This window comes from Bombyx mandarina, chromosome A1 (assembly GCF_030267445.1).
Source record: "Bombyx mandarina strain Sakado chromosome A1, ASM3026744v2".
NCBI classification, from domain to species: Eukaryota; Metazoa; Arthropoda; class Insecta; order Lepidoptera; family Bombycidae; genus Bombyx; species Bombyx mandarina.
In genome coordinates this window covers 15,933,881-15,961,188 of record NC_143234.1, presented here as the reverse complement: position 1 = coordinate 15,961,188, position 27,308 = coordinate 15,933,881, and the positions used below count along the sequence as shown (strand labels likewise).

The 27,308-nt window shown below is 34.1% G+C and overlaps 2 protein-coding genes across 2 annotated transcripts in view; one reads left to right on the top strand and one right to left on the bottom strand.

Moving 5' to 3' along the window:
• The window catches only part of Naa15-16 (N-alpha-acetyltransferase 15/16), a 108,698-nt gene extending 84,461 nt beyond the window's left edge, over positions 1 to 24,237 (top strand). The window contains exons 11-16 of the mRNA XM_028180039.2: positions 14,479 to 14,576; positions 15,751 to 15,849; positions 17,481 to 17,589; positions 18,875 to 19,038; positions 20,415 to 20,585; positions 20,729 to 24,237. Coding sequence (XP_028035840.2) covers positions 14,479 to 14,576; positions 15,751 to 15,849; positions 17,481 to 17,589; positions 18,875 to 19,038; positions 20,415 to 20,585; positions 20,729 to 20,935 — 848 coding nt within the window. The 3' untranslated portion in view covers positions 20,936 to 24,237. The remainder of the gene's footprint in view (positions 1 to 14,478; positions 14,577 to 15,750; positions 15,850 to 17,480; positions 17,590 to 18,874; positions 19,039 to 20,414; positions 20,586 to 20,728) is intronic.
• A 711-nt stretch (positions 24,238 to 24,948) lies between these two features.
• Positions 24,949 to 27,106, bottom strand: LOC114247223 (deoxycytidylate deaminase). Its single transcript, XM_028180149.2, has 5 exons — positions 26,877 to 27,106; positions 26,633 to 26,782; positions 26,328 to 26,416; positions 25,441 to 25,654; positions 24,949 to 25,322 (listed from the first exon to the last, which is right to left on the bottom strand). The coding sequence occupies exons 1-5, from the start codon at positions 26,915 to 26,917 to the stop codon at positions 25,247 to 25,249; spliced, it is 570 nt and encodes a 189-aa protein (XP_028035950.2). The 5' UTR covers positions 26,918 to 27,106; the 3' UTR covers positions 24,949 to 25,246.
• Between the last annotated feature and the right edge of the window lie 202 nt (positions 27,107 to 27,308).

Sequence of the window (27,308 nt, the reverse complement as noted above, 5' to 3'; positions counted from 1 at the left end):
ATTGCACGATATATGTTATTCATAAATATTATGAATTCAATACAAATGCATAAATTCATATAATTAAATTGGTTATTATCATATATCGAACGTAATAAATGCAAAGTTTCTAGGCTCTAAATTGTTCTTAGATGCATTTACAAATTTTGTTCGTTAATCAAAATGCTATTTTAGTTATAAAGCTATAATATGTACTCATAGTGACTACGATAAATATAAATGATATATAAACCCATTGAAGTTGAATAACCCTACAATTTATAACCCTGCACAAAAATGAATTTCAAAGTTTAATAATAAGCATTTCGTCCTTATTTGCTTATTGTTATTCTACTAAAATAAATAAATTTTAAATCTGATATTTTTTCAAAACGAGTAATTGTAATGAGACGTGAGCTCCTAGTGTAGATATGAATGTCGTATATATAAATCTTATCGTGTACCAATCACGCTCTGGAATTGTGTGGGTTTTTCTGAGTATTGTTTACGAGAACGCTCGAATACGATGTTTGACTTTAAATTTAGCATTGAAGCGGGAAATCATATCCGCGTCATATAAAGTTGAATGAAAAAAAAAATTGATTGTAGTGCTGTATTATTAAATGGATATGTTTCTGTAGAAATGTATATAAAAAAAGAAAGTGTTTATTTGTAGGACTACTGTTTTATTTCTCAACAATTCAATGCATTTGTATTTGTAAGGTCATATGTTATTCATCTTATTGCCTCTGTATAAGGGACGATTAATCATTATGTTTAAAAAGAATTGCCCTAGACGCAAAACTGCATTCAGATGTCGTGACATCCATGGAATAATATTTAATTGTGTGTAATGCCTTTTGCGACACCAACGTTTTTTTTCTTAAATTTTTTAAAATCACGAAAGTCATCATGTTTTAATTTAAATAGCACTTAGGATAGTATAGAGATGCATTAAGCTTAGCTAAGAGTATTAGATTCGACTTTATTCTGCATAAAAGACTCATCATCATTCATCATTCTCTTGCCCTTCTCCCAGTCACCTGAGCGTAACATATTTTCTCCTTCCATACTCCTCTATCATATACCATTTCTTCGCTCACTCCCCTCTTACACATATCGTCATTTACGCAATCCATCCATTTTTCTTAGGCATACCTCTTCCTTTAAAGCCAGTCTTCCACATTCATAGTTAAAACTCTTTTAATCTTATTGTCATTTCGTCTCATCACATGTCCATACCCATCTCAAACGCGCACTTCTCAACTTCTCTGTCACAGATGCCACTTTCAGACTTCCTCCAACATATTCATTATCTCTCTGTTCATAAAAGACTTCATCATCGCCTATTAATTATATAATGAATAGATCAGTCGCATGAAAGACACCATACTACCACCGAAAGCTGATCATAACTGAAAATAGTCCGTTCAGTTTATATCAACAACTGAGATGGCTCAGACAGAATTATTACATAATACTTCTCGACGTAGTTTCCCAGTAGTACATAGAATTCTTACCTTGTTCTCGTTCGTTCTTAAAACGACTAGGTTGGTGGTAAAGAGATGTGGGCCCGTAACTATCTAATATATACCTACCGCTAAAGAATACCGCTGGTTTTACGTGTGAGAAAAATAGATGCAATCGAGATTTCCACCTCGGAATCCAATTTATGGTGTTTGGTTATATATGACTGCCGAAAACTACTTACCATTGTTAGTAGTGATAAGCTGTGCTCACTCGAGAATCACGTGTCGTACCAGTAGTATTCGGTATTAGTGTAGACATAGCTAGAGGACTTTGGCGTTGATATGAGCATGCCTTCCTACGGCCTCAGAATCTTACAATATAGTAACAGGAAACACCAGTTTCGCCTATGAGGAGGCACGAAAAAAAGCGGGCCTCTCTACAACCAAGGGTCGTGACGGATCCACAGGACGATCAGTTAGTCAGACGAGTCAGATCGATTCAGAGCAATCATGGAAAAATTGTGAGGCCTTTGGTCAGTGGGGATCTATGACACTTAGCATACCATATTGTACTCTCCCAAAATTTGTCTTTGGGAGTCCATCGGTTCTTCCTCCTAGTGTAGGAGGATATAGTTTATTCGGTTAGTCAATATTATTAGCACCGCATTCATGTAATTCACTTTAACAACATATCCCGTGTTTAATTTTATTGCAATACGGATGTGTATTGATTAACGCGGATGTCAATCAACTTGTATGCTCTCACGTTTATTGCAGTTTAAGGTCTTGCTTTATTTGTACCTATACGAGGTTTGCACAGATTGTTTAATGTTGTTACGGTGAACGATGAAAAATAAACAAGTGCTATCGGAACATTCTTATTCAACTCGTAACTAGATCACGAATTAAACACATCACACTTTTTGTACGCTGCGGTTTGGAACAATATTTACTGTTATTTCGCGTAATATCGTTGTACACATATTGTTGTTTGCTATCGTACAAAATTGTTGTAAAATACAGTGATATTTCGATTCCTTATATGCGTGCCTTATGTAGAATATATGTACGTATATATATACAATAAAGGAATTAACAATATAAATACAATACAAATAAATAATAATGTACAATAAGGAATCCTTGGAGCGTTATTAAATTTTTCTGTTATGTTTGATTGAAGTTTTTGCGTATTACTGGTGGTAGGACCTCTGGTGAGTCCGCACGGGTGGGTATGGTACCCAGAAATAGGCAGGGTGGTACCACCACCCTGCCTATTTCTGCCGAAAAACAGTAATGCGTTTCAGTTTGAAGGGTGGGGCAGCCGTTGTAACTATACTTGAGACCTTAGAACTTATGTCTCAGGGTGGGTGGCGCATTTATATTGTGGATGTTTATGGGCTCCAGTAACTACTTAACACCAGGTGGGCTGTGAGCTCGTCCACCCATCTAAGAAGTAAAAAATAAAAAAAATTGAATGCTGAATCAAAAAATTATGTGTTTGAATCGTAAATATGTATGTGTACCATGTAATGGAGTCAAATGTAATACAAAAATAATCATCTGACTGTAGCACCGGACCGTCATCTTCGTTAATAATAGCTGACTCAAGACATATCGTATTCATTTTGTGTGGGTTGACATGTGCAGGGATTATACCATACAGCACCATGATTAATCGTGTGTTTAAATCGGATTTACCGGAATCATTAACAATTAAAAGGCTCCGAACCGTATTTGGTATCGTTTGAAATGAGGCGGCTTGTTTACGATAATAATATGACGTTGCGATCGCATGAAGAATCGTAGTTTTAATTAGGAAACAATATTAGAAAAGCCTCTTCATTTTTGTTGTTCAAGAACTCGAAAATAATGTAATGTATCAAGAACGTCTCGTCAATAACTAACAATGTCGCAGTTTAATGGCGACTTTATAAATATCACGAAAATATCATGTTACTTTTGTTCAGGAGATCCGTTTTAATGAATTCCCTATAAAAGTTACATGTGTTGGATAATTAAGAAATTTTCAAATTTACGTACTGTTGAAAAATGAAAGATGGCTTATCGTATGCTCGTTCGCATAGTATGTTACTATGGGCGTATGACAAAGAAGGTTCACTATTCATTGATGACTGAACAGATTTTTTAATAATATTCTGTAAACATATTTTATCTGGGATTTTGTCTCTATCAACTCATATCAGTTTTGGAGCTAATAAAATAAATATCCATGGTAAGATCAGATAAACCCTTCAATTAACAACAAAAAAAAAAAACGATTTTTTATTATAATGTTGTTGTTCCATCATGACATTAAGTAAATTAATTAGAATAGTCATTTCTCCTAGGGTATTAAACCAGAGACGCCTCAAAATAAAATTAATTTCACAGAAGTATCTGGGATATAAAATTGCGAAACTAGATCTGTAAAAGTACTGTGTGAGCACTTAGAGCAAAACTGGAGCACCGGCCGGAGATATTATTCGTCGGTTTATGTAGATTAGAATACCGGTTCGGCTAGAGTAATAATACCATTAGATTTCTACGCTGTTCAAGTTTGTTAAGAACACATATCTGATTTGAATATTATTAAAGTTGTATGTCGGGAGTCTGCTGATCGTATTTGTATCAATTACAACAAACTACATGTAATAGACAAATGGAAAGAAAACAAGCAAATTAATTCGTAATAAATACGTGCAATGAAACAATCATCCTAAGAATTTTTCTCAATACCTTGACTGACAGATTTATTGAGATTGTTATATGAATGGGTATTTAAGTAGATACATGTAGATCTAAGCATGTATAGATATGTATGCTAGTGTACGAATTTTTATATGTTGTATTTATTATACATGTACAACAATCTATATAGGTATATAAAAATTAATTGCTGTTCGTTAGTCTTGCTAAAACTCGAGAACGGCTGGACCGATTTGGCTAATTTTGGTCTTGAATTATTTGTGGAAGTCTAGAGAAGGTTTAAAATGTAGATAAACATGAAAATGCTCGGAATTAAATATAGATAACAATTTTGTTTTTCCTTTGGTGTGTCCCCCGTCGGACGAATTCTTTTGTTTGTTTTAAGTTTATTTTATACAAAAGTTTAGGTCTTTTATTTATTGATTGAGGCACTACGAAGTCTGCCGGGTCAGCTAGTATAGAATAGAATAATTGAAAGTACTTTTACGATTTGATATCGTGTTTTTAATGTCATATTATTTCCGGCGCGGCGTTGCGAATTCTTTACAGGGTTTTGTGATCACCGGTAACTCTGTCGTACACAATACAATAAAATGTGAGATTAAATCGTACAAGTAGTTTTAATTATTCAATATGGTTTAGACAAATATTACAATATAATCAAGGTATCATTTTAATGTATGGTATATGACTTGCGAAAACCATTGAAAATACTATATTAAAATCTTTTACGAATTTCTAGTACTTGTATGATTTTCTGTAGGTACCGATGTTAAATAAGTGTTTTACATAAGACATTTTTTTATATATTTTTGTTTAATTTGCCTTATTAAATGGTGCATATGGGCCCTGTTTTTATAACAGAGTATTAAGTTTGCGGCAATGAAATAAAAACAATTTAAGTTCGTTAAAACGCAAACTCTTAAGGTAGACATTCCATCGTTTAGCTTTGGACCAAAACGTAATTATCCTGTTTAAGAATTGTATACTCTTTTTAAGTGGTTAAACGCCGGATCAATTGTGAGCGATTAATGCGTTCGTATTCTATTTCTAAGAAATACGATGTTATTCGTTTTCACTCTGGTCCTTACTCCTACGGGACCTTGGGAGTTGTGCCAACAGGAAAATCCTGAATCATTGTTTATGTTTTTTTTTTTGTATATAGGATAGATCGGTATATACGCAAATTGTTTTTTTAGAATAGTAGCTAAAACCAGCTCGTGTATCAGAGGGTATTATTTAACCGAAAACTTTCAAATTTAAATTTTATGCAAGCTACATTTTCGTAATCGACGACTTTATCAATAATAATGAAAACTAAGATATTGAATAGAATTTCCATCCAAACTAGGAATTTTATACGATTCCCACTAACCTAGTGCGTAAATTAAAATAAAACAATTAAATAACTGTAACTTATACTATGTCTGATGTAAAATCAAATGCAGATATGAAATTATGTGCTCCAGTAAATTTGTTGTGACAATACATTTTATTGCTTATTAATACTGAGAAAGTCTCATTTGTTGTGCATAATTCAAGACAAGATATAAAGATTTGCATCATTTTATTGGAATTTAAAACATTTCTCGTTTTCCTCTACTACAAATTTATCAGTAAATCCAAATTGACAGATAATTTAAGTTGCTGATCAGGTGGTTAAAACAAAATAACTGATGTATACTGAAATTCGTAGAAGAAATTTATAATAATAATAGTAATGCCTTTTTTCCCGAATGTTTTATATTTTTGACTGACAATTTAAAGTAAGCTAAACAAAAACAATAATATTATACAATAATTTATCTAAAAATAAAATATAAATGTAAAATCGACTTAAAAATGTCTTTCGTCTCGGTGTGCCTTTCGGAAATGGCCTCCTCCAACTCTTCACTGCTTTCTGTCTTATCCAAAGAGGTCCAAACGCAATTTTCAGTTCATCATCTCATGATCTTGAGGAAGATGAGAAAAAATTTAAGATGTAGAACTAATTAATTATGCTGTTATAATTATAAGGTATTTATATGTACTAGATAATCCATTGTTACAACTTCACTTTGGAACATCTCATTTTTAATTAACAGGATATGTGCTGTTGAAAAATAAAACGTGACCAAAAAGTAAGCCGCAAAATAAATAACACAATTATTTATAGTAATTTTTTTTATGTATTCCGTTAAATTTTTGATATACGAGTATGCATTCAATTTGCAAAAGTCTAGAGGCTAAAATCGTTTGGGATTACTTAGAATTGAGAGTTCTTGACCTCCACGATGCACTTGTACAAAGTAGATTGTCATGATTCAGCCGAGTGACTTGAGTGTGCTGGTCAACATTAACGTGTTATTGCTGTTTAACATAAAAAAAACGGCGGTTTTTTTTTACCCTATTGTATGATTTCTGCGAGTCGTAGGTACGATTAAAACACTTTTGTAAAAGTCGAGGCCACATCCACAAACAGCGTTTAAAAATGTTGTGAATCTTTTTCATTTTAGATTCGAGTTTGGGATACTTTGTACAGTAAGGTACGGAAAAGTATAGTCTGTTAAGGTGTAACGCTCGTTTTACACAACAAAAATCGTGTTTCGTACTAAAAAAAAAAAATACCATCATCACTGGTGAATGAATGGCTTAGTGAAAATATATTAAAGCATGTTTTTTGTAAAAGAACTAGTTAATTTTACTTTGATTTTTTAAAATCTCGGCTGGAGTACTGCAAGACTCCATTCCTACCGGGTATTACTCAGTCTCCACATTTATATAATGTTAAATTTCGAATGCAAAATTTTAATGTAAAAAGCAAGCAAGATGCATCTTTTTGCATCAGAAATAAAGATTAAAATTATTATTTTTAATTAATACAAATGAGATTAATTGCTCAAAGCAGAGTCGAATTTACTCGTTAATTTAAAATAACATCATCATCCTAAGCACATGCGTAATACGCTCGCCAATAAAATTATAAATGATGAAACCTCCCACACGAACCACGTGGAACGGTACTTAGCACATAATAAATTTAAAACTTATTACGCGATTAAAACTAATGAATTTGAAATCCAAATATGGCTCTGATTGTGTATTTTACTTGATCAACGCTACACCATAACAGGTGGCAGCAATCAACATGCTGTTACTGCAATATAATGTAAGTATTGCAAAAAAAAAATATGACTCGTATTTTTTTAATGATTTCGTGCAGGTATTTGGTGATTTGTGATTGTCTAATTGACAGGATTAGTTCATGTTAAAATTGGAAGATACTTTTTCTATAGGATTTATTTCGTAGATATTAGGACATTTATTATATCGTTTTTACTGGTGGTGGTAGAGTATATTGTGATTCCACATGCGTACCATTGGTCAACGTATTTGTCTTGTGAAGCAATCATGGGTTGTGGTTTGAATGGTGTGATGTCATCTAATAACGCAGCTGAAACTACGGGTTACGATACCATTTAGCACCACCTGGAAGCGAGAGCGATGACCAATTAAGACCAAAGAAAAATCTATTGTGCATTTTGAGAGATCAAGTCATCATCGTCACCAAGCGACGGATTTGAGATTTGTTCATAAAAATGTAAAGCGATGACTTTGTAGGTTATCCTGCCTTTATTTATGTATATAGACATACAGATGACAGGTTCTTCCTGGTGGTAAGAGATAACAGAAGCTCGTAGGCATCGCCACGGGAAGTACTTTCCAGTTTTAACAAATACGAATGAATTTAACTTTTACGCCTCAATAATAGCAGTTACAAGTCATATTTGTGCAGCAAAGTATTGAACATATGAGTGCATTGAATGTATAAAACGATCATTAACCGATTTGATTGAACAACGACGGAAGTAAACGAGGTCAACATTTACAATGTTCATGAACTTAAAAATGGTAAATGTCTTAATGACAAAGTGACGAAAATAGTGCTTGTATTATAATAAAATTATAGTTTGAGCTATCTAGTAATAAGGTCTTATTTGCTTCGATAAAAAAAAATACTTTCAGTCTTTGTTATAAATGTTATTATTACCAAATAAACGAAATTTAACAAATATATAAATCACGTACTTGTTATTAACGATTGAAAACAATAAAAATTTGTTATCGATAGGCTATAAAGCGTTTTTAGTGATTTCCAGCGAAATGTCGCCATAACAGAATGACTTGTTTCAAAATTGATTTTAAGCAATGAAATAACAAGTGTTCGGATTTCTTAATTCGTAATCTCATCAATGCTGGTAATGTTAGAATAATTTTTATTGGCGTATGCAATGGAATCGTTTATCAGTACGTAACGGCTAAAAGCTGGTACGCATTACGATACTCTTAAGGATTTATATTATTTTAATTATCTTGAAACCGCATATATTGTTTTAATAGGTTTTATGTATTCATTTAGATGTCAGGGCTATATTCGATATTAATTAATAACTGACTACTACTGGAATATTTTTAAACGCAAATTATGCAATCACATAATGAAGATGTCATTCTTTTAAATGTTAATTAAACATTTTAAAGATTTATCGTATTTGATAAATTTTTGATCAACTAAATATGCATAAATCATCAAAATATTACATAAATAATTTACTGTGTATAACACAAAAGATTACACGAAATCGATAACATTCAAAACGACGCGAGTATGGGTGTAATTAACTAATAATGAAATCTTAATATCGTAATTTTGCAATAAAAGATGAACAACCAACACTTGCCAAAAGCAACGATTGAATATGACTGAGCGTTCGTTAACGAAATAATTAATGCAATGTGTCAATAATGACGGCACGACTGCTGGCCCTAATCGTCGCAACAATTGCGCCGAATTATGTAACGGAAGATTTATTTAGACACGGCTTGCGATGCGCAACGAACGAGCTTTTAAGAGAGTTTCCTTCTGTTACACCGTTAGTGTTTTGAGAGCGTTGGATAAATAAGTATACCAAATTTAGAGTTGATCCGACGTTTTGAAGGGAGTAAAAATCATGTTCAAAGATTCCGTTACAAACATACATACGTCTGAAGCTAATAAAAGCGTATTAAAAACGAAACCTACCTAACAATATTTTATAAGTGAATTTATTGTCATATTTGTATATATAGGTGTATATGTAAATAGACGTATCGAAAATAAAAGGTGGGATACTAATATTTTTTATTTCCTTTTTATTAGGTTCGGTTGTATGAATATAATGGATTATTTCACCTTTTGTTATATTAAATGAAATATGGCGATTGTGTGGCGATTTCTTTATGCGAGTGTAGAATATGGTACCATCGAACTGTCTGATAGTGAATCAGGAAAGTTTGTAACCGACCCCAACGCAGCCAGAGCGGCTAATAACTAACTCGTCGAATTTTTCCTCAGAATCCAAATATAGTGCTGAAAAATCGTGTTGCTATGGTTTTTGATTTTTTTTATTTTTTATTGGCTTTAGTAGTGCGGCAAACGAAACAATTGTGTAGCTGGGGCCATCTGACTATTGCTATATTACCAGCTGACAATCCTGAGTACTGTCCAGTTTTGAAGTTAATGATTTCACTCGTCTCACCTGAGCGATACGCACAATGTATCTAGACTACGTGCGTTGTTAAACAAACTAAAATATATGTAATTATATTTTTACTAAAAAAAACAACATATTATTCAAATATGGTAAATTTGGCTTACTTTTGTTCAACGGTGTAACGTTAAGACGTCCTGTAGTCTCGATAAAATTGATTGTTTTTGTTGTGGCTTGTTAATTGAATCATCGGATCTTTTTAACTGTGGATTAATGTGTGTGTATCGTAATCAACATATTATTATTATATTAATAATAAAAAAAAATAAAAAATTTATGACAAAACGAATGTTAAGACGGCCTTATATTTGGAATCGCACAGGTAATTTAAATTAGCCATTAGCCATTTAATTTTTAAGATAATTTGGAATATGATTTAAACTTGCTTTGGTACTAAATTATAGCAATTATAATTTTCTATACATGACTATATAGTTGTTTTGTGGGCAGCAAATTTTATGTTTTATCCGGTTATTATACAAAGGATAGTAGTATGTGATTGTGCAACGTATTGGACTATATAGTAACACTAGGGGCTAGTGATCAGAGCGGTGATCAAGAGCAGCTAAATTTGTGGGGTGAGCAGAACTTATGTGAATTTTTCAAGGGCGGCAAAATTCGAGGTTCGAGAAAGAGTTTTATGTGTTACCGAAAAAGTTTGAGAAACGTTATCACAATGAGAATATTAATAAATAAGAAGAAGTACAATAAATATAGGCATCTTAAGCGCGAAACTTCGGGATATGCATTAATGCGTTACTCTCGCATACAAAGTGTTGGTTTTACAGTATAAATTAAGTTTTTTTTTTTTTTTTAATGAAGTAATGTATGGGCTTTTTACACAATTTATGTTGCGGTAATTGGGCCGGTATTTTTCACGGTGCCACGGGACAGCACTTAAGGTAAATCCTGCATTGATTGTTAGTTATTCTCCCGCACATTTCTTTGTCTTAAACATACTACAAATATTTTATATATGGTGCCCAAGATGGAAAGGAGCAAATGGAAGGAGCAAATGTGTCGTGATGCCGCACGGACCACTCTTAGCCTATCATTAGAGATCAGATCGTAGTTTTAATAAATTATCTTCCACTCTTCAGGCGGAAACAAAAAGGCTAACCGGTTGAAATAGGCAAGATTGTGGTACCCAGCCGTACGGGATAGGCTATCATCAATAATTAGGCATATTTTAAAATTTGTATACATGTTGAAAACGTATATATGTAAACAATTGATACATGTCTGTAGGATTTGAACAACGACTTAGGCACGAATTATTAAAAAAAAAAAAAACAATAAGTTTCATATTTGATTTTGCTTTGAATTCAGCTAGAAACAAAGAAAACATTTATGTAAGTCTATGATGCGTATGTCAGTCTCGCACTTATCTAAAAGCCTAAATAAAGTTATCAAGGCGTTACTAGAATTACACGGGCTGAATTTCAAACGGCGCTGCCCATTTTTGGTTTTAATTATAAAAATGACCTCACCGACCCCGGCGCGGCGTTTCCACGGTCGTTGTTTCATTAGTTTTACGAAACTCGAGTGAATTAGAGCAGCAATTTATGTGTACGACGTGTCCTAGACGGATTAGGCACAATACCATTACGTAAAATACGAGACAGACAGAATTTATACATGACGCTTTGTTTTATGAAACTTGCAGACTCCTTGACTACTATACGTACCAAATGATGTATAGTTTGTTGTATAGAGATTGAATTAACTAATAATTGTCTAATAAATGATGACCCGTATGTCGTCTGTGAAAAATTACATGAATAGGTGAATGTTTATCATAGAAGTCGTTATTTTGACGAATAAAATTAGATGGGTGGACGAGATCACAGCCCACCTGGTGTAAAGTGGTTCCTGGAGCCCATGGACATCTACAACGTAAATGCGCCACCCACCTTGAGATATAAGTTCTAAGATCTCAGTATAGTTACAACGGTTGCCCCCACCCTTCAAAATAAAATAAAATAATTAAAATAATACAGAAAATATTACATTATAAATATATCGTATTCTATAATAAGATGAGGTTTTCAATAATTTAAGTATTGTTCTCACAACTTAACTCAACAATAACTCTAATGACACTAATAAAGCGAAAGTCAAGGGCATTACTGAAAAATAATTCAATACAACTAGTTTGGTGATTACACCGTAGTCCAAGTCCCATTGAATACGAGACACAATGGCGAGACCATTAAGGTCACTGACCAATATTGAGACAGTTTCGCAACCTTAGTTGCGACATTACAACACGGCAAGTCCTGCGCTTAAACGCCCATCGCTCCAGGGCTGCACGACGTCAGTCCATTCACTAATTTTCCATTACTAGTGTAGTATTGCTAAGTGCTCAGAATTTTACCTTTTATCTCCGATGTTGTCATCGTAACTATTGAAAAATAAACGGAATTCTACATCAAATGATTGATATTCCAAATGGTTCTATTTTGGTTCTGTTAGTGACACCCCTGCCGCTTAAATGTTCGATGTAGTCTATTTATTATTATTATTTCATATTTACAAGCTCTGTGGTATTGTTTAAGTCAAACTGTGCCCAGTCACGAATTGTTTATGAAGAAAATACCTATCGAAAAGCCTTGAAATGTGTTACTTTCATGGTCGTGGAATTCACCATCGTTAGTCGAGACCTGTATTTAAATGCGGCTGAATATTTTTTTTATTTCTAAGAAAAATATATAATTGTCATTTTAATGTTTCTTTTTTGTAATACTAAGTAAACTAACTTGGTCGCCTAGTTAAAAAAAATGCCAACTTTAGTTATTGTTAATGTATACTTATACAAAGGTTGTCGTTTGAATGAATGGCTCAATTACAAAAGAAGAGCTATGAGATGTCACCATTTCCGTATGTCCGTTAAAAAATTGATAATAATAACATGAGCGATGTTCTAGAACCCTTAGTAACAGTTGCCCATGCAATAGCAAAATTTTGTTGATCCTATTTTTAATTATAAGAATAGCTAAAAACTTTTAAATATCATTATTAGGTTAAAAGTTCACACATCGACAATCTTACTTAGTGCCATTAATTGACACGAACTTTAAGCAATTAAGTATCCATTTTTCTTACGCTACGCGAAACTTCTTCAGTGTGACATATCCAAAAATTTAAGAAAAAATTCATATGATTACACTCGTTAGATAGCTCTCGCAAACGATGAGATGGTATGCGGATAGTTTCTTGACACTTGACGTGAAATTCAAACGTTTCAAATTACATAATTAACAAACAAGCTCTCCACAATTGACAGCTTAGCCTGAGCAAAAGTTTTCTCTAGCGATTATGATATTGGAAATATACGTATATGAAATTAGATCAAGCACAATATTCCAGAGTCATAACCTTCAATTAGGTAATTTAGACTTAGAGAATGGGAATGAATCGGTTCCGGGTCTCGCCATATACGATAAGATACATCAACGATTTATTATATTAAATTGGACCTATGAATTAAATTGATGAACAGCAACTGTTTTTAAAACAGCATTTCAAATTTATTATGTTCCCAGCTATTTATCCCATATGGTGGTGGGGTCAGCTTTCCTTACTTTACTGCTCCACTTCGCTTTGTCTTCGATATCCTCGTCACCAACATTGCATTCCCTTTTGTCTTTCTTCGTATCCTTCCACCTTGTCTTTGTTCTGCCTTTAGGTCTCCGACCGGGGAAGTCGAACAGTAGTGCCAAATCTTCGACGTAGTCAGGTGGATTTCTTTTTACGTAACCATACTATCTCAGCCTACTCTCCTGCATCTTGTCGGCGATGTCCTGTACACCGAGGCTTCCAAGCACTCGTTGCGGATTTTATCAAGCCTGGTCACGCCGCACATCCACTTCAGCACCTTCATTTCAGCAACTTGAATGGTCCCATATTTCGTTGCCATACATAAGAACAGGCCTCATTACGGTCTTATAGATCAAACCCTTGAGTTTAACGGGCAATTTGGTGTTGCTTAACCGATATGCTGTATTAGATATTTTGACTGACTAGCTTACTATCCAAATTTTCATATTACACAAGAAATAAGTTATTGTGCTTTTTGCATACATCAGAAATTGGTTGAATAAAAAAATATTTGTGCGTCTGCCGCTGATAAATAATTGCAGTGTAGTTTTAAGTTTAGAAATTTTATCTGTCTGTATGTCAAGTAAACGTTTTTGACCTTTGTGAACATGGGAACTAAAAAAGTTTATAACAACAACATTATGATCGTAAAAGATAATCGTTATATTGGGTTGCTTGTAATCGAGTTTAAGCGTGTTCTCGTATGCTTTACGTAACGTTGACGACATAACTCAACCAATTAGTTGTAATTGGTCGTTGACAGCAGCCATCCGAACAAAATATCGATCGCTCTTACGTGCCGTACGTGATTTCGTAAAAATAACTTTTAACTCGTTACGCCGTTGAATTATGTCTTGTTTTTGTTAGTCAAATACTCTGATAGCTTCGTCGTTTAAAACTGGTTTCCTTTTTGTCTGAACTGTTTTGCATTGGACGGTCACGAGGAGATAGTTCGCTTGTATTAGCCAGAAATAATTAGTTGGAATCGCAGCAATGTAATAATGAGACAACGACTAGACCGGTTTGTTTCTAGAGCATTTAAAAATAAGAATGAATATAATATAATAAAAAATAATACGGATACTAAGTAGCCTGAGATATATGTTTAAATATACGTGGCATTAAACAATATATTTTATCTTTGTTCACAGAAAACCTAGCGCCTTCAGAATTAAAAAAGCTTAGAAATAAACAAAGGAAAGCCCAGCGGAAAGCAGAGCAAGAAAGCGCTCTGGCGGCACAAGTACAGGTAATTAATAGCATATTGTTTAATTAATCCCTATTCGAGTATTCACGGCCGACAATTTCTTAATAATCGGTTGTATTTTTACAACACTATCGGCTTGAACTGATATAAAAATCAATAAATGTTAATATTGCTTTTCAACAATATTACCATTTGATTGTCTTAATTTATTGGTGGTAAGACGTCTTATGAATCCGCGCGGGTAGGTACCACCACCCTGCCTATTTCTGCCGTGAAGCAGTAATGCGTTTCGGTCTGAAGGGCGGGGTAGTCGTTATACTGTAAAAGCTGAGACTTAGAACTCATGTCTCAAGGTGGATGGCGGCATTTCCGTTGTAGATGTCTATGGGCTCCGGTAACCACTTAGCACCAGGTGGGCCGTGAGCTCGCCCATCCACCGAAGCAATAAAAAAAAATCTATTAAAGTATTTGTAAAATTAGTCACTGATACGGGTGGCTTTTAGGATATTCATAGAGCGTATTAGTAATGACAATGTACAATACTAATGCGCTATGAATCATTCGTGAATTTTGATTGTACCACTAGATTGTTTGTTTAGATGCTCCCAGCTTCTAAAATTATTAATTGACGTTAATTGACACGTGGATTAACGCCTACCTAATGTTTTGCTGTAACCGTAATTTGCAGATATGCTATGCAGATTTTGGTAGGTAGCATACATATTTGCAGATATGTATGCTACCCACTGACTAGTAATATTTATTATTGTATCGTAAAAATCGATTATAATATAATGCAAATGTTCTTTCGTCTTATTGTACACTTCGAATCAATAAATTGAGTTGAATATTAAATGCACTTACTTGTTGTTTTTTGAAATATTATCGTCATTGTGGCTCAAGAGTCCTGATACTTAGCAACGCTTTTTTTTTGTTTTTTTTTTGTTTTATTGCTCTTGTAGACAGACGAGCACACGGCCCAGCTGATGTGATGGTGAGCGGTTACCGTCGCCCATGGACGTCATCAATGCCAGGGGCAGAGCCAAGCCGCTGCCTACCGCTTAGTACTCTCCACAAGCCTCGTTACATACGCATAATTCGCATTTGAGACTTGCCTGAAATAAACCACGAAAATACGTTAACGTCTGAAGGTCGGAGAACCACTGAGTTTGATCGAAAAGCTGTTCTGTTTCTGTTCAACATTAAACGTTTTCAGGTAAAACGGGAGCAGCACCATAAAGCGCGGCAACAGCAGGAACAAGGCGACCCCGAAGCGCCGCAACTCGACGAACTGATACCCGAGAAACTAGCGAGAGTAAGACGATTTTCTTTCTCTTTTTTTTTTTCGGGTCCGTTTCCTAAGGTTCTAGCGCCTAGGGAACTTGACGATCTGCAAGGTGTTGGGAGCAAACCGCGGGCCCAAGGAATTTTAGGTCCCTACCGCTCTAAACGACTCCCCTTCACTCTCACACCCGACGTCCGATCTCCTTCCGGGGTCAGAACCCGGTCAGAGTAGGGGGTTCCCGCGGTCAATACTACAACCAGATACACGGCGCAAAGAATAAGTCGTGCATTCACTATAGAACTGAAGCGTGTAGTCTACTAGCGTATGTAAGTGGTCGCGGGACTCCATGGACTGCCTTTCGCACCAATGTGTCGTCAAATACTAAAGGAGCTTAATGTTAAAACTAGACTCTCCAAAATAAGCATTCGTATATGGCTCGAAATAAGGGTCAGAACCTTGAGCAGCTGATGGTGACGTGCAAGATAGAGGGCAAACGTCCCAGAGGACGCAGTCCCACAAGATGGTCGGACCAAATTCGGTCTTGTCTTGACACCAAGCTCCACGATGCCCTCCACGAGGCCAAGGATCGCAGCAGATGGAAAACAATCGTACAAGAGTGATTGATGCCGCGAGGGAGTCATGACCCCTCAGTAATGAGGAGAACTACGCAAGGACGAGGAGAGTGGGTGCGGGTGACAAGCTCTTGTAATAGACCCCAAAAAGCAAACGAGATGTAGTGACGTCTAATTCGGTAATAACGGCCACAGTAAGTAACCCTCGAACTGCAACTGGTTCGAAACACGAACGGCCAAAATTATAGAAAAGAAGAATTAGTTGCAACTTTATTCATTGTATCCTGTAATAAATATGATAAAATGTAATTACCTCTATATTAAATAGTTGTAAGAGAAAGGAGTTTGCAACGAATTTTATGTAGTTTTTAATGAAGGTTTTGTTCATTACAAGTACAGCCATCTAACGGTGAATACTGGTAATATGTATAAAATATATTCAAAGGAAACTTTACACTAAAACTACCACTGCTTTATATTTAAATAATAAGTGATAGTTAATTATTATAGATTTACCTCCAAGTAAGCATGCATTATAATGGATATAGTTTTACTTCCTAAACAAGACTTCCTGTTTAAGGAACTAACTGTCAACCTAACGGTGTCGAGCTATAGGACAATAGGTCAAATAACAATAAAACCTTCAACTTCTATATATAGAATCACAGCCGCCCGCTACGTAATGATAATAGATACGAATGAAATGAAAACGTATTTACACTCCTTCAAGGTTTGTTTTTAATTATGAATTAAGTCGAGGAATGTTTATAAAGAAATTTCGTTTGTTATCGATTGAATCATTCGTATTATCGATATTGTGTACTGTGTACTCGAAAACGAATTGGGTATTTGCTTTCTTTTTTTTAATATAAAAATAATATAAATGAATTTGGACGGTCAACGCCAAAGACCCGTTATAACGTCGGTTGGATTTAAAACTAAAATTCAATTAATTCTAAGAGGAATTGTCAAATTTATAGTCTTAACTACGCAACTATTATTCGCTGGTATCCCGTTTAATATATTATTATAAGCGTATTCAAAGACGATGTTTGCGAAAAACTAAAGCAATATATTTTTTTGTTCTAGGTAGAAGATCCATTAGAACAAGCATTGAAATTCTTGCAGCCTCTGAGGATACTCGCGGCGGACAGGATAGAGACACACCTAATGGCCTTCGAAATTTACTTTAGAAAAGGTATTCGCAGTTTAGTTTTAAAATGTATTTTTAAAGACAACGGTTTCGAAGCTGTAACATTTAAAACTGTTCTTAACAATAGATAAAAAAGCCATAGTCATTTTCTAAGATAAACTTAAATACTTCATATTTATAAATTGGTTTTCTACTTTTTTTATTGCTTAGATGTGTCGAAGAGCTCACGCCCTATCTGGTGTTTAGTGGTTACTGGAGCCCATAGACATCTACAACGTAAATGCCGCCACCTACCTTGAGATATGACTTCTAAGGTCTCGGTTTTTACAGTACAAAAAGCTACCCCATCCTTCAAACCGAAACGCATTACTGCTTCACGGCCGAAATAGTTAGGGTTGTGGTACACTTCTCGTGCGGAATCACAAGAGAGAAGTTTTTATAGCGAGAGGTTGAGAAAAATATTCGTATTTCTCTTAACATTAGGAAAATACTTTATAATATGTTTTGTGAGATTATATACTTGAATTCGTTTCTTGTTATTTTGTAAAGAAAATCAGCAACAAATCTGGCAATAAAGTCTGCTTTTGTATACATATTATTATGTATCTTGGAAATGAAAACGTGTAACCCTTACTTAAGGTCTGCTTTTGTAAAAGAATTTCAACATATTTTAAATAAGGCAACCGAAGCATTTAAAGCAATAAATTTCTTCACTATACATCCTTCTTTTTTCTAGGAATCAACCATATTAACAGATGCGTCCATATCTACTACATATTACCCGGTCGACCTCACAAACGTCAAAACCCAAAGTGGGCATATTAAAAATCATAGTTTAAAGGAAAAAAAAAACAATTTTATAGAAAATCCAACTAAAAAATAGAAAATAAATTTTGATAAATTTGAATTAAAAATAGTGTAAGAAAAAAGGATTTTATTGTAAAAAAAGCGTAGGGTGCTTGGTATTAGCTATAAATATATCAAGAACTGATATGAGTAGAAGGGTTATTTTGATAATATCCTGTAAAGCACCCCACGCTTTTTACAATAAAATAATTTTTCGTACACTATTTTTAATTCAAATTTATTAAAATTTATTTTCAATTTTTTAGTTGTATTTTCTTTATAGCCGCATTTTTTAGTTTTTTTTAACTATTATTTATTTTTCATTTTTTAGTTGAATTTCAATTTTTTTTCCGAGTTAATCCGACGTTTTGAAGGGGCTCAAAATCATGTTCAAAGATTCCGTTACATACTAACATACATACGTCTGAAGCTAATTAAAAAAGCGTATTAAAATTGTATTAAAATGTTAAATTTTGTTTCGTAGAAAAGCCTCTGCTGATGCTGCAGTGTATAAAGAGAGCGTGGAGATTGGACAGCGAGAACCCTGAGCTGGTGGACTGTCTGGTTCGTTTCCAACGGTGGCTGGAGGAATCGCTTTCCGGGCTGCATCCGAACGTTGCGGCCGTTCTTAAGACTGAGACCCAACCGGTAAGTGCTTGTTACAAAAAAAACTCTTTCATTTATCTTGATAGGGAGTTTGGTTCGACTAAGTATGGTCAACGCTACACACCGACTTGGGTAACACAGCCGGACACAAAATAGAATATCTGTGTTTTGTATCTTATGTTCCGCGGGGAGTGCTCTCAGATAGATTTCATTTATCTTGATAGGGAGTCGGGTTCCACTAAATGTGGTCAACGCTACACATCGACTTGGGCAACACAGTCGGACACAAAATAGAATTTCTTTTGGTACCTCTGGATCTACAGGGGGATTTTGGTTATATCTGTGTATTGTATCGTATGTTCTAGATGGAGTGCTCTAAGGAATTGCTTGAGATGATCCCATCATCTTGTTTTTTCATCTACATTTGTACATTATATTGAATAGATAGCGTTGAGGTTCTTGTAAATGTCGTTGATTGTTTTTTTATTTGTTTTAATTGAAAGTGAATGCCGCCACACCCACCTTGACACTAACGCGATCTAAGTCTCAATTATAAGTCTCAAGCATAACAGATGCCTCATCCTTCAAATAAGAATGCATTACTGCTTCGTAGCATCATTCATTCTTTATTTTTCGTTCACTCCGACGAAGTTTAGATCACATAATAGATCCTTAATTTGATTGGTCTCTCATAGTCTGGTTTCTAATGCTTGAAAACAATGGATTGACGGATTTAAAATCAATTTTAATGAGCTGTTCGGTAATATCTTCTTGAGTATTTGTGAACAATTTGAGTGATAGGCAACCGAAAATTGCAATTACCATTTCTGAACAGGAAAATAAGAAAGGTTTGGCAGTAAACAACAACGTGGTTCCTCACATTTTCGATGCCAGTGTTGATATAGAAGGAGTTATATTGTGTGTTGTAATATTCTGTATGCGAGATAGCGAGATATTCACATTACACAGTTTTCACGTCATAACCATTGATGGATTTAGGTTTGATGTCGCTCTAGTCCCTGTTTATCGCGCTATCCTTAATGTTAGAATAAATTTAATTAAGTTGTTCAAATATATTTAACTTAAATTAAAAAAAAAAAACATTTCTCTTATATATTTTTATAAAATATTCGGTACTAATTTTCAAAGGAGACTGTCTTTACGTCTATATCGGTTATTAACCTTATTATTACCGTCTTAACGACTGACATTCGTGTCTTTTAAGTTTTGGCATTTCAAAAATTTTACCGCCCCTTCAAATCATGTCGCCCTGGGCCCGGGCCTCACGGGCCTAGACGCAAATGCATCACTGGTCATAACCGATATAGACACTATTTGAATGTTGTTTGTATTTTGCTTTTAAAATAATGCGCACAAATGTGTACAACGAGGTGATATGATCGTGTCGATGTCTGTAGATGGTGTTGGGACGCAGCGCGCTGCAGATCGCGGAGCAGAGCGTGTCGGGCGCAGCGCGGCACGCGGCGGCGCTGTGGGCGGCGCGCGCGCTGCGGCGGCTCGTGCCCGACCGCACGGAGCAGGCGCTGCGCCTCGTCACCTCGCTCGACTACCCGGACGTCACTATACAGGTACGATACGACCGCTCGACGCTCGTGCCGGACCGATGCCCTAATTTATATACGTGAAGCAAAAACTTTGTACCCCTTTTTACGAAAATTGCGCGGACGAAGGATTTTCTCATTTAATTTGTAACGAATATAAATGTTTTCAGAGTTGCGCAGACGTTTTAGAGAGCCTCAGAGAAGGCGATTTCGGTGAATGCGAGGCGGTGATTGAGCGCTACGTGGAGGCGTGCAGCGCGCGGTTCCCGTACGCGATCGCCTTCAAGCCCGCGCCCGCGCCCGCGCCCGAAGCGAGCGAGAACCATTCGGAAGAGACTACACCGCTACAGCCTAAAGAAATTACTGCCAACAACTAATGGCTGCGTCCGGCAGTGGCTCGAGGTTGAAATCAAAGGAAAATGTCCGAACGGGTGTTTGTATGTCCGTCTCGTGACGGGCGACCGCCGCGCGTACACGCAGTCGGTCAATTTGTATTTTGTTTATTGTTAAATAAAAAAATTTTTTTTTTCTTTGATTTCATATTTCGATCTTCGAATTTGGCTATTGGCCAATACGCACGAATCTAATGTTACTCTTCTGTTAACTATATATTTTTTGCGTTATTGTTTATCTTATTTAAATTATAGATAAAACAAATTTTCTTTTAGAAGAGTAATGTTAGGTTTAATCAGAAGATGAGAATTTCATTTGACGATTCGATATATTGTTAGTAAATTTCTCAATCAAGGAAATGTATTTATAACTGAAATTTTAAGTCTTACTAACTTTAGGGAGTATCAAAAGTACGCTGGTTTGGGTCGATTGGTCTTTCATATCAATAATAATGTCACAAAGACTGGTGAAGCGAGATACGGTTTGTTTTTCATTCGAATTTTATATACATTGTTCATTTGCTGCGATTTATTTTGTTTCTTATTGAAAGTGCGCGATACGAAATTACGAGACATCGTTGTGACTTAAATATCGTGTCGAAAAGTTACCGAAAGCAATAAATTGACTGTTTAGTAGAGTAGGGTGCGGCTACAATGCATAAGGACTTACACGATTGATGTACAAAATCACATGTGATATATAAAAATAGCAATAATTAGTGAATACTGTTTTATTCGATTGAAACATTAATGTGCTTAGTGCGAGTTTCTTAACGTTCTCGAGAGCGTAAAAGTGAAGCCATTTTTGTATGTAGTTGGAACAGCGCCCCTAGCGGCAAACGTAGGCAAACGATCCCATTCCATACAAATATGAGTTAACTTTTACGTTATCGAGAAAGTTAAAAAACTCGCACTAAGCACACTGATTGTTCATTGTTAGATTTTCAATGTGTTCCTCCTTCGTGGCAGTTGGTCAGTAATCTTAACCGATTTCTGTAAATCGTATTTATGTTGAACTCTAATTAATTATAGAGTCAATAGCTCGGAAAACGGACTTTCAATCCTGCCTTCAAAGTGTTGTAAATTTGATGTCATCCTCTAACACAGACGGCAGAATTTGCGTTAAGGCCCCTAATATATTGCACCAAGTCGTTGGCCCAACAATACTATTAAAATAAAGTAGTGCATTGCACCAATTCGTTGGCCCAACAATACTGATTTAAATAAATGTGAGCCTGAATTGTTCGAGCCGGAACAAGTGCCAGTACGCCTTTTTAATACAGTAAAAGCTCGTTATTCGCGGTGTATATGTTGGAATGGTTATTTACATATATGGGATTATAGGGAATACGTTCCTACGTGACAAACGCGTCGTAAAAAGTACTTATAAAAAAGTAATTACAACTACGCCTAAAGTATATCATGTTTAAATATACTTTAGGCGTAGTTGTAATAAAGTCTATTTTACTTTTTGAAGTGAAAACTTCTTTAGAATCGTTGTCATTTCAAACCGGATGCAACGGAAAAAACGACAGGTAAGAGACACAAATACAAAAGAATGAGACAGAAATATACATACTATTTAATACAGCGCCATCTGTGAGATTTTTTTAATACTAACGTGTGTATGAAAGCTCTTGTAGTGAATTTTAATTTAGGATTATACGTGAAATTAAAATATCAATTCACAGAGGGCGCTACCTTACAATTATTTACTAATGACAAAATTTTAAGACGTTTAGGATAATTGTATTTTAATTTTGGAAGGTTTCACTTTTACCACGTGTGAATTGCACACCTGTATTTTTTTTTATACCTTTGAAGCCGCGTTTATAGGATATTCGGTTGGATACCAACATATATATTTTTTTTTTCAATGTGAAATGAAATCTGTAGAATCGGTAGAAATAATTCTTATAAAAATCTTATATTTGCCTAAAAGCGCCTTTTTAATCCGCAGATAATGAAAACGCAAATGAGGGGCCCGCGAATAAGGGGCTTTTACTGTATTTCCAAAAAATAATTAATGTTTACGGTTTGTGTATTGAGGTTATATTTTTTCTTTTTAACCACTAATTGGAAGACGACTGACGTTTGTGAGATGACGATGTTGAAATTAACATTATAAATCGCAATGAAAACATAATAATGATGACTACGTTATGTTCCTTTTATTTTTTAGTTCTTAGACTTGTACGTGTATTAATTATTTATAAAACGTGCCCCTAATGTGTCAGACTTTTTAAATTTTCAATCTCAAATATGTTGTGTGGTTTTAATACGTTTAATTGTTATTTTCGCACTGTCGTGGTGGTTTTTTTTGTTATCCCTATGCTTACGTATATTACTAGTGTGCATTTTGTAACATGCAACAGATAAAATAACAAACAGTATGATTTCATTAACAACTTATATTTTGGATTTAAAGAGTACATTAAATTGCAAAGTTGGGATTGGATTTCTCATATTTTTTATTATTTATTCTAGTCCAGTTGGAAGAGAACAAATTAAATGGTGTTTTGAATCATCAAATAAATAAATAAAACGCAATAATCGACTGTAACATTAATGTTACAATTTATTTTGTGTAAAGTTAAGTAATCTCTTTTCATATATAGTGTGGCCTGAAGTGTTCAATTCGAATTGTTAATATTTGGTAATTTAATTCTTTTTACAGAAATACAGCATTACTCATTGCCACTTTACTCTCAGTCTAGGCAGGCTTTGTAAATAATACTTTTAAGTTGTCATTGAAAATTTCGATTTATACTCAGACCCTCCAGTCTTGTATGCCTATTTAAATATATACTTTTGGCGGAACTTTATTTCATGTTTTTTTAGTTTAAAACATGAATTCAGGAGTCAATTTACTATGTAAAACTTTAAAAAAAAAACGTTCGAATATAAATTAAAATCACTCAACTGTAGCGTTATACTTTCGTTTATTTCTGTAGATATGTGTAAAGTTTGACAATAATTATAATGATACTCCAGAAATGAGAATGCTACATGACAAAATAGTCTCGGATAAGAAATATTTTTATTGGGGTCATGATTTTATCTCATGAATTTTTTTATAAATGAAATGGCTGAAAAATATTGATTTCTATTTAATGTCCATTAGAGGTGTCAAATGACCCCATTAAATCACAACTTTTGATCATATATTTTATTACAATACAATAAAACAAATGCCTTACTACATGTCCTACTCGAGTTTTGTTAATGGAGTAATTTGTACCCCCGCATCATCTTGTACATAAATAAAATTTTATTTTATAAAATTATGATTTTCGTTTTAATTTTATTACTTGAAATTGTCACATTTAACAAGTTATAACATTTGTGGATTATTAATGAAATTAAGGTACACTCCGCTAACACTGGTAACTTCTAGGTCTTCTCCCAGTTAGTGGACTTAAAATGTGACTAGAGCCCTACATTGCCTGGAGATCTTGAAAGTATGTTTCAGCAGTTGTTCTAGCCCTCTTTGCTCATAAACATAACTAGCAGTGGCTAGGAGCCTAAAAAAGGAAATGGATAATTTTTCAGTAACATGGTGAGTGGAGGACTTTACTTTTTAGGAGCGTGATCAGCTGACAGGGCAATAATGAGAACAGATAACTAAGGAAAACTAGTATGGCTATAAAGCAGGACCAATGTTGACTAGGTGCCAACACAAATCTTAAATTCATACATAGGTATGTGTTCCTTTTGAAAACAGAAAAGGGAAAATATCACAACAGTGGCTTTTTAATGTTACAATTTATACTTATAATTATTTCATCTACATGTTTTTACTTTTGTTTTTTGTTAAACTGGCAACTATACCTGTATAAATTTATATAATGTACAAACTAAACAACCAGTATAAACCATTTTTTTTTTGTAACGTTAGGACTATTCATTCTGAACTATAAATCACATGATTGCTGTTTTCTAAAAAAAAATTCCAAACCCAGTAAAATAATCTTAGAAATTAAAAAATAAAAGACAAGTTTCAATGAATTCATCTCACTAAATGTCATATATTCCATATTCATTACAAATTGGGTTTTACCAAAACAATTATGAGTTTTCAGTTCTGAAAAATGATTGTTTATAATGTTCTTTGTGTGCACTGAGATAATAATTTATTCAAGTAAGTGATGTCACCTAAATTGGTCGAATTAAGTTCAATAATTCTGACTTGGTAATTAAAATACAGGCATTCTGCCAATACATATTTTCTATTAATTTTGGTAATTAAAAGTACTTTTTAAATTGATTAATTTAATAGTGATGTACAAGCAGCCTCTATTTTGTTGGGCTAACCAAATCCCAGTCAATGTCAAAATTTATTTCAATTTTACTTCTCCTTGGTTTGTATTGTCTGCAATAAAAAAAATCTTGTTAAAAGTGTTCACTGGATGTTTGTAATGTAGATACAGAAATGGTTATTTTAAGAAATCTTTATATTTAAAGTGATATAATATGAGGTTTATACTCACTTATATATTATATTGGAAGCATTAAACATCTTCTTTGAAGCAATGTACTCAGGCCTATGTGCATTTTTGTCTGATAAATATACCACCTTTTTAATACCAGACTGTATGATCATTTTTGCACATTCGTTACATGGAAACAATCCTACATAGATTGTGCAGTCTTTAACATCTGCAGAGTTTTTGTTCAATATTGCATTCATTTCTGCATGACATACTAAAAATAGATTTTGAATACAAAATTTAGGTTTTTGTTCATATATTTAATTGAATTAATGCTACCAAAAAAATGAACCTAAAATTGTCATTGCCTCCAACTGATGTTAAGTGGTTACTGGTAAATGCCATCACTCATCTTGAGACATAGTTCTAAGTCTTCGTTTTTTCAGAAGAATGATTACTACACTCTTCTAGCTAGAAATGCATTCCTGCTACACCACAGAAATAGGCAGGTTTACAAATCATCTTACCACCAGTATTAACACAAAATTATACTTTTTCTAGTTTTGATCTTTTACAAGATGTTTTTCCTTCATTGCTGAAGTCATTTGAGAACATTTGTAAAGTATATATTTGTTATAAAAGGTGGTTCCTGCCACTGCCAGGATTCATAGACTGACACAGTCACATCGCTTGATTACACTGGGCCTCTTATCCCGTAGGGCATCACAATTTTAAATCAGCCTAATATAGCACCACTACATGTCCTTCGATCTGTGTTTTCAAAGGGGATCACTGTAGAGGATTGCCAGTAATCTCTGACTATTATTCCAGTATAAGGTGTCTATTGGTATCTTGGTATAAGGTACCTTTCTCAGCGTATTGTAAGTCTTAATTTACAAGGATTTCAAATATTTGTAACTTAATTGAGGTAGTAGTTTAATGCTTACCATAAAGGTATTTGCTATCTAGTGGTGATGGAGTGTTCTTTCCCCAGGGAAAGTCGTCATCATTACAACCAATTGGCATTCCATTATAACTGGAACATGGTAAAATGCCTTTTTAAAATTTATGTAATGTAATATTTTTGCTTTTTTACGAACACTTTAGGATAATAGTTAATTTATATCTAAGTGAGGATTAAGGCTTTGAAGACGAGACTAATCAAAAACGAATATAGTAAAAGTTATTTTTGATGGTACGTATTTAATGAATCACAAGATATTGCTAAAATACTAATAATATTTATATTTACCCTATGCCGACTATTTTATTATCATTATTAACTATGCATGCGCCGACTTGCGTTTTGGGATCTTTGCTGCGTTTTGCCGCCAAAAAAGCAACAGCCATAAAATATTCTTGCCAATCTATATAATCGTTTCGTTTCTTCGCTGTTTGTTCCCTGGTTTACGTAAAACAACAAATAATTACTACATTAATATGCATAAATTATTTTATTAGATTCGTTGGTTATAAAACAATAACTGTTTACTTACTCGTGTAAAGATATGTTGGCAATGTTTTCAGTTAAATCCATGATGATAATCTGATATATTTGTTAAACAATAACAACAAGGATTAGATTAGATATTTAAACACTATCTTGTCATTAACATCAAAACATTATTATCAATCAATCTATCAATTAAATAAAAATGTTATTTGTAGTTTGTAGGTACGGTATTAGGTAGGTATGTACATAGATTATACACTTAATATCAAGTGTATAATCTATGCTTAATATATTTGAGAGGTATGTAGGTGAATGAAGTTAGCCCCTCAAAAAAAATTTTTTTTCCTATTTTATACTTATTTTCTGTTAATTCGTTTGTTCACCATTTGTTCATGATTGTTCACTGTTAATAATTGTTTGTTCTGCATTTATTTATTTAAAAAAAATATTTAAAAATATACCTACAAGTTAGCCC

What these genes read in the sequence shown, in the direction of transcription:
- LOC114247223 (XM_028180149.2), bottom strand. Translation starts at nt 26,917, where the DNA reads ATGGATTTAACTGAAAACATTGCCAACATATCTTTACACGA. An exon ending in AATAAAATAGTCGGCATAGG is followed by an intron (nt 26,417 to 26,632) that starts GTAAATATAAAT and finishes ACCATGTTCCAG; the next exon opens with TTATAATGGAATGCCAATTG. An exon ending in GCTTCCAATATAATATATAA is followed by an intron (nt 25,323 to 25,440) that starts GTGAGTATAAAC and finishes TTTTTATTGCAG; the next exon opens with ACAATACAAACCAAGGAGAA.